Genomic DNA, 14,627 nt, shown 5'->3' on the forward strand with positions numbered 1-14,627 from the left:
CACCAGTTGGGTGTGCAGTAATTTATTTATGACACTTACTATTTGGAGTTAGTGCAGGCCCCACAGGTTAGGGGCTCAGTCCCACAGGACTGCCCCCCACTCCAGATGCCAGTTTGTAAGTCCTGGGCTTTTGACTGACCAGCTATAAATCAAGGGTTCTCTCTACCCCCTCCCTCAGGTTCAATAATTTGCTAGAATTGCTCACAGAACTTGGAAACATTTACTTACCTTTACTAGTTCCTTATAAGGGATATTACAGCTGATACAGATCAACAACCGGGTACCCTTTTAGGTACCTCTGTGTCAGGAATAGTTCCCAGCACAGCAGCTTCTGTCCCCACGGAGTTGGGATACACCACCCTCTTGACATGTGGACATACTTACTGACCTGGAAACTCTGAATCCTTTACTTTTGGGATTTTTATGGAGGCTTAATCGGTAGGCATGATCAAATACTAACTCAATCTCTAGCCCTTCTTCCCTCCCTGGAAAAAGAGGGGTTGGACCTGAAAGCTCCAAGTTTCTAATCATGGCTCAGTCTTTCTGGTAACCAGCCCCCATCCAGAGTCACCTCATTAGAACAAAGGACACTCTTACCACCCAGGAAATTCCAAGGGATTTCGGAACTGTGTGTCAGGAATCAGGGTCAAAGACCAAATATTGGAACAAAAAATATACCTAACACTCCTATCACTCGGGAGATTATAAGGGTTTTAGGAGCTCTGGTGTCAGGAACCAGGACCAGAGACAATGTATATACATATTTTTTATTATTTCACAGTTCCTATTTTTCCCAAAAGGTTACACTGTTACTCTCCTTTATTTTGATGTCCAAACTGTCCCACACTCAGCCAGTGGGAGTTCTTCAAGAATGCTCCTGTGCAATCAAGATCTGGGTGCTAGATGTGCTCATTGCTACCAGGATGTCATGGCTTCCAGACCTTTTCAGTAGCGAGAGCTGGGATGTGTATGTCTGCCGACCCCGGGGCACACGTAGGTGCGAGTGTACACGCGGGCATCGATGCATCTGTAGCTGCTTCTCGGGTGTTCTCCGAGGTAACTCTGATAGCGGCTGTGCTGGTGTTGGCAAAGAGAAACCCCTCTCGAGCTGCTCCTTGAGTTCCACTACCCGCTTTACTTGGGCTCTTGCCAGGGAGGCTGGCCATTTTTTGACCACCTCCACAAATACCACAACCCTTCAGATTTTTTCCAAGCCAGATTCCAGAAATAATTCTGATTGTAGAAACTGGACATTCTACTGAAACAGAAGGAGACTAATAAGTGATCTTAATCCTTGCAACTTTATGATAAAACTTTTTTTAAGAGAGAAAAGATTTGGGGAGATTATAATGGTGAAGAACTTACTATTATTCTGAGTCTATATTTAAATCCCTGGCCTAGGGGCTCCTGGGTGGCTGCCTTCAGCTCAGGTCATGATCCCAGGGTCCTGGGATCGAACCCCATGTTGGGCTCCCTGCTCAGTGGGAAGCCTGCTTCTCCATCTGCCCACCCCCCTACTCATGCTCTCTCTCTAGCTCTCTCCCTCTCAAATAAATAAATAAAATCTTTAAAAATAATAATAATTAGCCTTGGCCTTTTTTCTTGAGTCACATAACGAATGGTAGTAAGTAGTGGGCTTGAGTCTTTCACTACTTTGTTTGCTCTTAGAGTTATGAAACTCTAGACACACTTGTAGGGAAAAAAAAAAAGCATCAGGGAACACAGTGCTGTTTCCAAGGTGATATGTCCAGGAAAGATGGCTGATTTATGTTTTATGGAATCATATTTTCTATTACTAACTTCTAGAGTTGTTTGGAGGAGGCATGAAAATAAGGTTAAGTTAGTACCATATGAGATACTCTTTATCTCTTAATAAATTGGGTCAGTTTATCAAAGCAAAAATGTATGCAGGGTTTAAGTTATCAGGAAAACAAGAGTCACTGAAAAGGATGTTAGGAAACTTTCAGGGGTGCCTGGGTGGCTTAGTCATTAAGTGTCTGCCTTCGGCTCGGGTCACGATCTCAGGTTCCTGGGATTGAGCCCCACATCGGGCTCCCTGCTCAGCGGGAAGCCTGCTTCTCCCTCTCCCACTCCCCCTGCTTGTGTTCCCTCTCTCGCGCTGTGTCTCTGTCGAATAAATAAATAAAATCTTTAAAAAAAAAAAAGAAAAAAGAAAACTTTTTCAAGGGGCGCCTGGGTGGCTCAATCGGTTAAGTATCTGCCTTCGGCTCAGGTCATGATCCCAGGGTCCTGGGACCGAGTGTCGGGCTCCGGAGCGGGGAGCCTGCTTCTCCCTCTCCCCCTCCCCCTGCTTGTGTGCACTCTCTCTCATAAATAAAATCTTAAAAAAAAAAAAATGAAAACTTTTTAAAACTTAAGAGTTGGAAGGGTCCATTAAATTTAATTTCATCATCAACTTCATTGGTTTTCAGAGTGCTCCCTGGGGCTTTGGATATTCCACTAAGCTCCTGTGGATAGTTGTCTGGGGGCTGGCCGACATGCAGGTGAAACTATAGGCCCCCGGCCCTGGGTAACCAAAGCAACTTTACTTTGATCTGTTTAATATATTGCATTTTGCATTTCAAGAAAGGTGCTGCTCACACACAAACACACACACACACACACGAAGTTAAAAGTCACGGTTGTACCTAATGAGTAAATATCTTCTGCAGTATTTTCTTGTGGTTTTCTGCCTATGCTTGTATACTTCTAGTATACAAGGAACTCACTACCCCACTTTTCCAGTTTGGGAACTTCTCATCATCAGAAAGACCCTTCTTTTATTGAAGTTGCCGCAACTTATATCTTCTAGCCAATGGCTCTAATTTTAACTTGAATCATATAAAATAAATGTAAGCGCACTGGTTCTCTGACATCTGTTTATTGATTTTGAATGTCTTTTCATGTGCTTATTGGCCATTTACATATCTTCTTTGGAGAAAGGAATATTCAAATCCTATGCTCATTTTTTAATTGGGTTGTCTTTTTACTTCTTTTTTTTAACATTTTTTATTGTGGGGAAACATGTGTAATATAAGACTTGCCATTTTAACCATTTTTAAGTGCACAATTCAGTGGCATTAAACATATTCACCTTGGGGCGCCTGGGTGGCTCAGTTGGTTAAGCGACTGCCTTCGGCTCAGGTCATGATCCTGGAGTCCGGGGATCGAGTCCTACATCAGGCTCCCTGCTCAGCGGAGAGTCTGCTTCTCCCTCTGATCCTCCTCCCTCTCATGCTCTCTGTCTCTCATTCTCTCTCTCACAAATAAATAAAATCTTAAAAAAAAAACAAAACATATTCACCTTGTACAAACCATCTCACCACTACCCATCTCCAGAATCCTTCATTAAACAATAATTCCCATTCTCCTCTGCCCCCAGCACCAGCCCCTAACCATTCGATTTTCTCTCTCTATAAATTTGACTACTCTGGGTATCTCATGAAATGGAATCATACAATGCTTGTCCTTTTGTGCCTGGCTTATTTCACTTGGCACAATGTCTTCAAGGTTCATCCATATTTTTTTTTTTTAAGATTTTATTTATTTATTTGACAGAGAGAGAGAGAGAAACAAGTAGGCAGAGAGGCAGGCAGAGGGAGAAGCAGGCTTCCCGCTGAGTAGGGAACCCGATGCGGGGCTCGATCCCAGGACCCCGGGATCGTGACCTGAGCCGAAGGCAGCCGCTTAACCGACTGAGCCACCCAGGCGCCCCAAGGTTCATTCATATTGTAGACTGTGTCAGAATTTCTTTCCTTTCTAAGGCTGAATAAATCCTCTGTTGTATGTGTACGTTACATTTTGCTTATCTATTCATCCACCCATGGACGTTTGTGTTGCTTCCCTCTTTCGGCTCTTGTGAATAATGCTGCGGTGAGCATCGGTGTACAGGTACCTCCTTTCGGTTCTTTTGGGTATATATCCAGAAGTAGAACCGAACTGCTGGATCGTATGTAATTCTGTATTTAATTTTTTGAGGAACCCGCCATACTGTTTTCCACAGGAGCTGCACTGTTTTATGTTCCCACCAACAGTGTACAAGCGTTCCAATTTCTCTACCTCCTCATCAACACTTGTCACTTGTTGGGCTTTTGTTTTTTGTTTTTTTTTTGTTTTTTTAGGTTTTATTTATTTATTTGACAGAGCGAGAGAGAACACAAGCAGCCGGGAGTGGCAGGCAGGGAGCCCGATGTGGGGCTCAATCCCAGGACCCTGGGATCATGACCTGAGCTGAAGGCAGTCACTTAACCAACTGACCTACCCAGGCGCCCCATCATTTGTTGTTTTTGTTTGTTTTTAGTAACAACCATCCTAAGGTTAGGTGTGAAGAGGTATCGTGTTCTAATTTTGACTTGCCTCTCCCTAGTGATTAGTGATGTTGAGCATCTTTTCATATACTAACTGGCCATTTGTATATCTTCCTTGGAGAAATGCTCTTTACTTTGTCGATAGTATTACTTGCAGCAACATGGTTGTTAAATAACTTATTGAAATTCATATATCCTATGTCTCTAGCTTTCCTTGATTAACATTCCAGTAACAATCAAAAAGGAAATAAAATTAATACATCTCAAATCAGTGTATTTGTTGATTGCTTATAGTGTGCTTGATACTCTTTTAGGAGTTGGAAATACAGAGATGAATAAGATCTAATCTGTGTTCAAAGGGATCTCATTATGTCCTGAAAAAAATTTTTCCTGAGGGAAAATTTTAGTGGCTCTTAGTGATTACCTTTTCTGCAAGTGAATTAAAACAGTCTTGATTTTCTATACTAGACTCTTACCTAATGTTCGAACAGGAAATAGTGGGAATAAAATAAAGGAAGGAAGGAGATAGTGGGAATGATTTGCCTTTGCTCTGTGATGTCTAGGCCTCAGCTAGAAAACGCAAAGGCTGGGGCTGAATTAATCTGAAGATCCATTTACTCACATGACTTGGGTTGATTATGGTTGGTAAGGGGCACCGTCCTTTTCTCCCTGCCTGAGCCTTACAACCTGAGCTCTCTGCATGGGGTTATTTGGGCTTCCTCACAGCCTGAGAGAGTGTGATTTGGAAGTCATGCCATATCAGTTCTGCTACATTCTCTTTCTTGAGGCCATCAATCATGAAGTTCTGCCCAGGTTCAAGGGGCTCAATACTTACGTACCTGATAAGGAGTGACAAGACTCTGGAAGGTCCTGTGGGACTGGAAATAGTACTGTGGTTGTTTAGGAAATAAAATCTCCTTACCTCCTCAGCACTCAGCTGACCCAGGCTGTGGCTGTAACCATATTTGAAAATTAGGGTCACGTTTGACTCCAGCAGTTTCTCATCTCACCCCCATTTTCACTTCAGTATTTCTAAATATCCAGAGCTGTGCACGCGCTTCATCTCATAGCTCTTCCAGTCATGGGATTTCATTCGCTGGCCATGAGCCCTAAGTCCATTTGGAATGCTAAGCAGTGTCTTACAATTGCCCCACCTCTGTTTTTTTCAGTTCTCTCAAATCAATATTTGTTCTTTTTCAGTCTGATAATCATTCTCTTTGATAAATAAAATAGTTGAGCAATCTGCTTTGTACTCTGTCATCTATTAACATAAAATTGTCCATCCTGGTTAGGAGGCTTTCTTTCCCTGAATACAATTTTAAAAGCCCCTTTTTGTTGTCCTTGACATTTTTTGCAAGCCTCAGCTTATTCTGGGTTTTAGTCTCATTTATCTTTATCTAACCAAATTATGTCATTGTTCTCTGCTTGTTCTTTGTTATGGGGCTCTTCTTCTGCCTTTTATATTTATCCTGTTAAGTCTGAGTTAAGCAGAGTGGGGTCTAGCCAGTTTTTTGGGTTTCTTTGGACATAACTCCTTTCTTACTGTGACCATTTTCATTACATAGTTAGAATTTCTTTTTGAGATTTTTTTTCAGCCTACTTGAGTAGCTTCCCTGTAGAGTGTTGAAAATATGGTCTGATTATGCTCAGCTTTTCCTGTCTAAGCAAACTTTCCAAGATGAATGTTAACTTTATCCATAGACTCCCGTTCTTTCCATTTCACTAACCAATCCTCTCGAGCACGAGAACTAGGTCCAGGGGCACCTGGGTGGCTCAGTTGTTAAGCATCTGCCTTCGGCTCAGGTCTTGATCCCAGGGTCCTGGGATCGAGCCCCGCATCGGGCTCCCTGCTCGGTGGGAAGACTGCTTCTCCCTCTCCCACTCCCCCTGCTTGTGTTCCCTCTCTTGCTGTCTCTGTCAAATAAATAAAAATCTTAAAAAAAAAAAAAAAAAAAAAAAGAACTAGGTCCAGAATATAGCAGTGTTAGTTGTCCTTCTACAGAAATGCTCTGGCAAATTAATGATTCAGAACATGATTTAGAAAGGGGTTTGATGACAAAGTATTTTGAAACGACCATGGATTAAACATTTACTAAATCCGGGAAAATTGGATTTAAAAATTTGGGATAGGTAGTTTATTAGGGAATAAATGGTATGCTCAATGTGAATATTTATGGGCACATAATAAGAAATAAAGAGTTCAAGGGTGACTGTATATTCTATGAAACTAGATCAACAAAACTCACTTCATTTTCCTTTTACTTCAGTCTTGTGACTGGCACAAGGAAGGACCCAGGTGGTTGTATTCTAGTGATTATTTTCTATATAGATGCAACTTTAATTGGTGTCTTTGACCCACTCACGTTGTTTCTTCTTATGAAAGGAGGAGTTTGAGTTGTGATTGATTCCTTCTGGTAAAAGGAGGGATGCTTCTCCTGAAATCAGCGTTCGTATATTCAAACTAGAAAGTGGAAACACAAGAATGCAAAAGCTGTTTTGTTTTTATGTGTAAATAGTGCCTATTTCCAAAGCGTATAAACCAAAATGGAGTCTCTCTTGTGGTGTCATATTTTCCTTTTTTTAATTGCCTTTGTGTATTTCTTTGCAGTTGGTCTCTTCCCATGGCGATGTCCATTTGCCACCGGGGTACTGGTGTGGCATTGAGTGCAGGTACGTACATGTGTATTTATGTGCACGTATGTGTGCGCATGCACCCGCACACACCCCCTTTGAAGAACTTTGCTGTTTCTGTGGCTCTTAGCACCGCCTCCTCTACAAATCAGCAACTTGATGTAAAGAAAATGATGAGTCCTTTTAAGCTTATTGTTCATTCATTCCTTTAACAATTAATTCTGAGTTCCCAGTGTGCGCATGTTCTTTCCTTAGACAGTTTTTTCTTAAGTTTTTTTTAATTTAAGCAATCTCTACACCCCAGGTGGGTCTTGAACTCACAACCCTGAGATTAAGAGTCGCATGCTCTTCCGACTGAGCCAGCCAGGTGCCCCTACTTAGCGAGTTTTTACATCATCCCTAGCACATCCTGATGTTATATTTATTGAAATTACAGAGAGCAGAGATAGAAATGTCATAAAGATGGGCTAGCTGACTAAACGTTGACCAAACACAGTCCAAGATTAGTCATCAACCTTATTCTTCCAGAAACTCCGTTTTAGTACCCATTCTTTATCACCTAGAATTGATCAGGCCCACAAAGATTAAGTCAGTTTCCAGTCTCATAAAATCTTCATTTACAGCCCAGAATGTCTATTTATTTACTTATATAGTATGAATTGTATGCTGGTCCTAGATAGTGCGTCCATTTCAGGTAGTAAAGTTTATTACAGGTAGGAAGTGTGCAGATTATAATTAGGTTTTGGGATCTGATGCATCTTTCCACAATAGAGAGATGCTTTACAAGAGGATCAGCTATATTTAAAAATTTTTCCCTGGCTTGTCCTGGAAACATGGACATATATCTGTTTTCTCTAATATTTTTCAGGGCCCCCCTGGGCTCCTGTAGACTCTGTTTTTACTGAAGCGGTCATCAGCAGGACTGGTGGCTCAAGTGGAGGGACCCTGTATTTAGGGAGCTGCTGCTGAGACACTGGCAGAAATTATCTAACATCACGTCTTTGCCATTCAAAATCAGATTTGTTTTGTTGATAATCAAATAGGGATAGGAACTCCTATCCAAGACCTGATGTTATCATTCCTGTATTATCATTCCTTTGGTTGGTAAAGGGATGATGGAAACCAGGTATAAGGATGATTGCTGTTGCCTGGGAGTCTGTGTCTAGTTTCTGGTTTTTAACCCACTTGGACTGAAATAATACGATACATTTCAGGATTAGGCTCTTCTAGCTGTAAATTCATAGTTACTTTATTTCTGCTTACTTAGAATCTTACAGTTGTTAGATTGATACTTTATGCTTAGTTTGGTGGTATTGATGAGCAGATTTAATCCTAAAAATCATTGAGATAACAAGAGTAGTTTATTAGGCTTTAGATTCCCCCCCCTTTTTTTAAAGATTTTATTTATTTGAGGGAGAGAGAATGGAGCAGGGGGAGGGGGAGAGGGAGAGGGAGAAGCAGACTCCCCACGGAGCAGGGAGCCCGACATGGGGCTCGATCCCGGGACGCCGGGATTGGGACCTCAGCCGAAGGCAGATGCTTAATGGACTGAGCCACCCAGGCGCCCCTAGATTCCTTTTTTATGTCCGTGTATTTATCACCACTGAATGAGAAAGGGGATATTGACTCTTTCGTAGACTATAATGACAAAAAAGTATTAGTTTGCCATACATAGCTGAAGTTGACATATTTTTTTTCACAAGTGTACTTAATAATCATTTATTTTTTCTATCTGAATCCCCTTGAATGACCTTGTATTCATCAGTGTTTATTCAGTTTTTCCCTAACCTTGTCCCCTAATCCTGTGATGGAACGTAGTGGCTGTTGTTTACCTATGGTAGTAGTTCTCATGTTTCCCTCGAATGCTGAAGGTCCATTCAGAACTGGAAGGGAACCGGTTTTTGCTAGATGGCCGACATAGGCAACTTAGTCAACTCTCTGAACCTTGGTTTATTCCTTATAAGATGAGCATATTAATAATGCCTATACCAGAATTGATGGAATTTCAAGAAAGTATATGTTGGATGTTGACTTATGAAAACAGGGATGAGAAGCACAATAAACTGAATGGCAGCGGTCTCTTAGAAGGTGATGTGCACTGGACCAAATGGTGAGAAGGCCTGAAATGAAGTCAATCCCAGCAACTGTGATCTCTGCATTCTTGTGGCTCTCCTCCGGTCTCTTTTTCACATAACAGCAGGAAAAACAAAATCCTTATGAAAATAAATTGAATCATGTCACACTTAGAATCATCCTATTACTGTATTTGCCTTTGCACTTAGATTACAGTTCAAATCTCCATCGTGGCAGAAAGTGTGCTGCCTCTGATCCGGCCTTGTTGAGCTCGCCTCTGCCTTGCCTCCCTTGCTTCCTGTGCTCTGCCCCCCTGGTCTTTGAATTCCTTTGAATGAGCAAAACTCTTTCTCACCCCAGAGCCATTGCATGTTTTAGTCCCTTAATCTGAAATGTCTGTTCCTACCCTTTGCTGCACCGTGCATGGTTGCTTCCTTTTTATCCTTTAGATCGGAACAGAATTGCCAGCTTAAACAGTACTTTGCTTACCACCATCTCTGAAGAAGGAGTTTCTGGTTCTAGTTCCTTTGTTAATTTTCTGTGTCACAGCACTGTTCTTTCATTGTACATTCATCGGTTCTTATTGTACTGGTTGTTTATTTCAGAGCTTTTATGATATATTTATAATTATTTTGTTTGTTTATAAATCTGTCTCTTTTATGAGACTGCAGACTCTTCAGAGAGTGGGGACTGCATCTATCTTCTTTACTGTTCGTACTCTCTAGCGAGCACTCAGTAGGTACTTGGATCTCTGTTTACTAAATGAATATGCCCATCTAATTCATTTTGCTCATGGTGGTCATTTCAGAACTGTTCATTCTTCCTGCCTTCTAATTAGTTTCTTCTTATGCGTTAGAAATTAGATAGTGATAGTAATAGCCTCTACCCTCGAGGGCAGAGGAGTCTAAGGAGTAAGACAAATAAATATTTATAGTGCACTATGATAACTTTTTAAAAAGATTTATTTATTTATTTTAGAGAGGGAGAGAGAGAGTGTGTGTGTGCAGTGGGGAAGGGCAGAGGGATAGAGAATCTTAAACAGACTTTGCACTGAGCGTGGGGCTTGGCGTGGGGCTCGATCCCACGACCCTGAGATCACAAGCTGAGCCGAAATCAAGAGTTGAATGCCCAACTGCACCACACAGGCAGCCCTGTGATGACTTTTCACTAGAGGTAAGGGGTCCCTGAGGAGAGACCATCTCTGAAGGAATTGGAGAGCTTGAAAGAAGGCTGAGTAGGAGAATTCATCAAGAGGAGGCAGAGGACGCATTCAACAGAGAAGCTACCTTGTGCAAAGGCCTAGGGGCTGGGAAGCGTCCAGAGTCACTGGATAGTGATGACTGGGTCTGATTGTCTGAGAGTAGTATTTATGGGGAAAATGGCAGAAGGTAAGGCTGAAAAGTGCGCCAAACAGTAAAGGACTTTGACTGCCCCGCAGAGAAGTTGGAACTTGATCCTGTAGACCGTTGGATGTCATAAAAGGCTCCTGTTCCCAGGGTGCCTGGGTACCTAAGTTGGTAGAGCACACGACTCTTGATCTTGGGGTCGTGGTCATGGGTTCAAGCCCCACATTGGGCATAGAGATTACATTAAAAAAAAAAAAGTTCCTGTTCTTATTTGTTCCAGTAATAGGATAGGCTGCCAGGACAAATCCGTGACAAGGTATTTATCCAGACTGTAGAGATTTTGCAGCCAATATATAAATTCTGAAAAACATGTTGAACCAAAAAGTTTGATGACACTAGTTTGACTTTAAAATAGAATTTAATCAAAAAGAACTTTATAGAGGTGCCTGGGTGGCTCAGTTGGTTCAGCATCCGACTCTTGATTTTGTCTTAAGTCACCATCTCAGGGTTGTGAGATTGAGCCCTGCATCAGGCTCTCTGCTGGGTGTGGAGCCTGCTTAAGATTTTCTCTCTACCTCTGTCCCCTCCTCTAAAAAAAGAAAAAGAACTTTATGAACAGTCCTTTAAAACATGGAAAGAGATGGCCAGTAACACTCTTCCATTGCTTAGGGGCTGCAGGGATTAAAATACTCATGATTTTCCACTGTGACTAATGGTATAACAGTCTAAATGAAACCAGGTAATTACTTTCAGAAAGGCAGGGGACTAAGCTGCAGTGTGAGTGAGGCTGGGGCGGGGGGAGGAGGGGCAGTGACCAAGATGCCCCGACATAACAACAGTAAAAACAAGGAGTTTAGAAAAAGCACAGATGGATGCTAAATAGCAGGTATTTTAGAGGAATGCAGCTATAAATGAAGTGTACAGTGACCTCGGGTATAAGAATGGTCCTGAATGTTTTGGATAGTCATTAAAAACAGGTCAGATTAGAGACTCCGCCCTTCAGTGAGAGATGGCCTGAATGCATAGGCAAACCTTCTGCTCAGGCAGTCAGCTTCTTTCCTAGAAAAGCCACAGGCCTTATAGATTTATAAAGGAACTAATGGAACTCTAGAGTGACTGCTTTTTTTCTTCTGGGCTTGTCATGAGATGAGACATTAGTCACTGATTCTTAAATGTGTTAGAAATCCTGGTCACTGAGGCAGTGGAGAGAAAGTAACAAAGCAGACTTTGGAGTAAGGCAGATCTGAGTTCAGTTCCCACTCTGTCACTAATCAGCTACTGTATCCTCACTTCCTTTTGTGCTTATGATAATGCCTAGTTAGGATTGTGAGAATTAAATTAAATACTAGATCTGAAGTACCAGCTATAAATCAGAGTTTTTATGACCCCTTCCTCAGGTTCAATAATTTGCTAGAATAGCTCACCAGAGCTCATGAAAACACTTTACTTATATTTACTGATTTTTTTAAATGAAGGATGCAACTCAGAACAGCCAAATGGAAGAGAAATGTAGGGCAAGGTATAGGGGAGGAGAGGGGGAGTATGCATGGAGCTTCCATGCCCTTTCTGGTGTTAAATAATACCAGAATGCAGCTGTGTAAATATGAAGATCTAATTGGTTTTATTCATTGAGTCATGAATTGGCAGCATCCCATCTAGTGAGGAGAGAGATGCTCTGCTGAGCTAAACAAAAGAAGTTTTTAAAGGTAGAGAGAAGGCTTAACAACAATAACAACAACAACAACAAATAGGGGCACCTGGCTGGCTCAGTCATGTGGCTCTTGATCTTGAGGTTGTGAGTTGGAGGCCCACGTTGGGTGTAGCGATTAGTTAAAATCTTTAAAGAAAGAAGGAAGGAAGGAAAGAAGGAAAGAAAGGAATTTATGAGCAAGGAATGCATTGTTTAGGCAGGGTTGTCCTCCTAAGGGGAGTGGAAGGTATCTATCAGTAAATGTCGTAGCATTGAACAGGAAGTTCCATGTTGACTGGTTAAAGGTTACACTCCTGGGGAGTTAAAACTGCAGTTAGGTTAGGCATTAAGTTAGGTTTGCTGATTTGGCCTAAGTGTCACCATGTTAGGCCTGTGATTTCTTTTAACACCACCCTGTCAGCACCTTGATGTGTTCCACAACTTGAAAGCTGTCCAGACCCTATAGTTCAGGGATTTTTATGGAGGTTTCATCACCTAGGCAAGATTGCTTAAATCATTGACCATTAGCTCAATCACCAGCCACTCCTTTGCAGATATCTGGGGGGTGGGGTTGGAGAGGAGGGGATGGGGATGAAAGTTTCAACCCTCAATCATGCCTTGGTCTTTCTGGCGACAGGCCCCCATCCTGAAGCCATGCAGAGGCCCCCATCCACCAGTCATCCCAATAGCATACTAAAGGCGTTCTTCATCACTAGAGGTTCCAAAGGTTTCAGGATCTGTGTGCCAGAAACTGGGGGAAAAGACCAAATATATATATTTCTTATCATATCACATCTTTGAACAAGGAATAGCAATCAGTTTATCCAATCAGAAGTGACTGGCCAAAGCTTTCCTCATTACAAGTGAAAAATATATGAGAGGAAACCAAATATGCGATTTCCTAAATTCTCCTCTGATGTCTAGGATGCTGGGAAGCACGCAGTAGCCTCTCCTACAACCTCAGCGCCTGAGGAGGGACCCCTCTAACAGCTAAACAACGTAAACTGGGAAAACAAAGCCAACGACCCTGTCCCGTCTAATTGCCAAGACAAATTAAATGGTGCTTTCGCTTGGCTGCCAGGACGAGCCCCAGCCTCCTCCATGGCAGTGAAGTGCAGTATACACAGCACTGGGCGAGTTGTCAGGAAGCCCTGCGGCCACTTCCAGGAGCCGTCATAAGCTCTCTCAGACACTTCTTCCCAGCAAGCCCCTGCAGATGTCACTGCAAGTGAAAATGAAAACATGTGAAAGAGCCTTGGTGGAGCTGTCCAAGTGATGATTAAAACTTGGGGTGACGGCACCTGATTGCTCTTTCAGCTGAAGTGTCCTCACAGTAATCCCATCGTGTTAAGTCATGCCTGTGGCTTCCCTGCAGCCTCTGGGGGTGGGGGTGGGGGGCAGGAGGTTCCTGCTCTGAGAAGAAGTAGAACGGTTCTGAGACGTATTTTCTCTTCTGGCGACCGTCAGCCTTGCCAGGCCGTGTCATCTTGGTAATGTGAGGACGGAGCTGTCGTACTCGTGGAGCAGGAGAGGCTGAGAGCGAGATTTTCAACTACGAATGATCAGACATTTACTGAATGGTATAGAAGTGAATATTCCAAGCATTAATGTAAATCGTAATCACTACCAGGCCTGTATCAGGAACTTCATATCTAGGACTTAATTCTCACAGTCCGAACAAGGCATTATTAATATAAGCAGAAGAGGAAGTGAGGAAATAGTAGCTGGTTAGTGACAGAGGGGGACTGAACTCACATTGCCTTTCGCCAGAGGTGGTGTTCTCACCACTTTCTCTACACCACCTCAGTGACCAGGATTCCTAATGTATACATAACACATCACAGTTGAGAATCAGTGACTAATGGCCCATCTCATGAAAAGTCCAGAAGAAAAAAACAGCCACTTTGGAGTTCCACTAGTTACCTTGTAAGTCTGTATGGAAGGCCTTTAGCTTTTCCAGAAAAGATGCTGACTGCCTGAGCAACAGGTTTGCCTGTGCGTCCCCACAGGCTCTCACTGACGGGCCGATTCTTCAGCCTGGCCTGTATGAAAGTCAGTGTGGATCAGGGAATGATGCTGATGTTCAGTCTGATACTCAGGGTTGGATATGTTCTCTATCCAACAGTGTATACATCTCATTAGTAAATAATTGTGGTTATTTAAGAGTGAAATTTTAAAAATTTTTCTCTCTGTTATGGGGATGATTTTTTTCTTTCAAATGGCTACAAAATTGTTAGGGCATAAATACTTGAGTTGCTTGAATTGAATTACTTAAGAAACAACCGTTAGGTATTTCTTTTGGCTTAGGGGCACCCTGAAAAAAAAATTACTGAAAACACTGAGGTACCATGAACTGAGCTAGTTTGAGAAGATTTAGGAAGAACATATGACCCAAGAGGATTCAAGGATCTTTGACAGTCTGGACAGATAGGAGGTTAGGGGGCCCCTCCACTGTTTCTTGAATTTCAGTGCAAACCTGCAGCTCCGAAACTTCACCAGCCACACATGTGCCTTAGATATCCGGAAAGACTCAGCCCCCATCTATGCACCCAACGTGACAGCAGTCGGACCACTGAGTCC

At 42.4% G+C, this 14,627-nt stretch overlaps 1 protein-coding gene across 2 annotated transcripts in view; it reads left to right on the forward strand.

The window, feature by feature from the left end:
• SDHC (succinate dehydrogenase complex subunit C) overlaps positions 1–14,627 on the forward strand; it is a 34,038-nt gene that overhangs the window by 9,606 nt on the left and 9,805 nt on the right. For both annotated transcript variants that reach the window (XM_064593809.1, XM_045876773.2), the window contains exon 4: positions 6,916–6,977. In XM_064593809.1, the coding sequence (XP_064449879.1) occupies positions 6,916–6,977 (62 nt within the window). The remainder of the gene's footprint in view (positions 1–6,915; positions 6,978–14,627) is intronic.

The sequence above is a fragment of the Mirounga angustirostris genome, unplaced genomic scaffold, assembly GCF_029215605.1.
Source record: "Mirounga angustirostris isolate CCGP_5_RB_7025 unplaced genomic scaffold, mMirAng1.0.hap1 SCAF_6, whole genome shotgun sequence".
NCBI lineage: Eukaryota > Metazoa > Chordata > Mammalia > Carnivora > Phocidae > Mirounga > Mirounga angustirostris.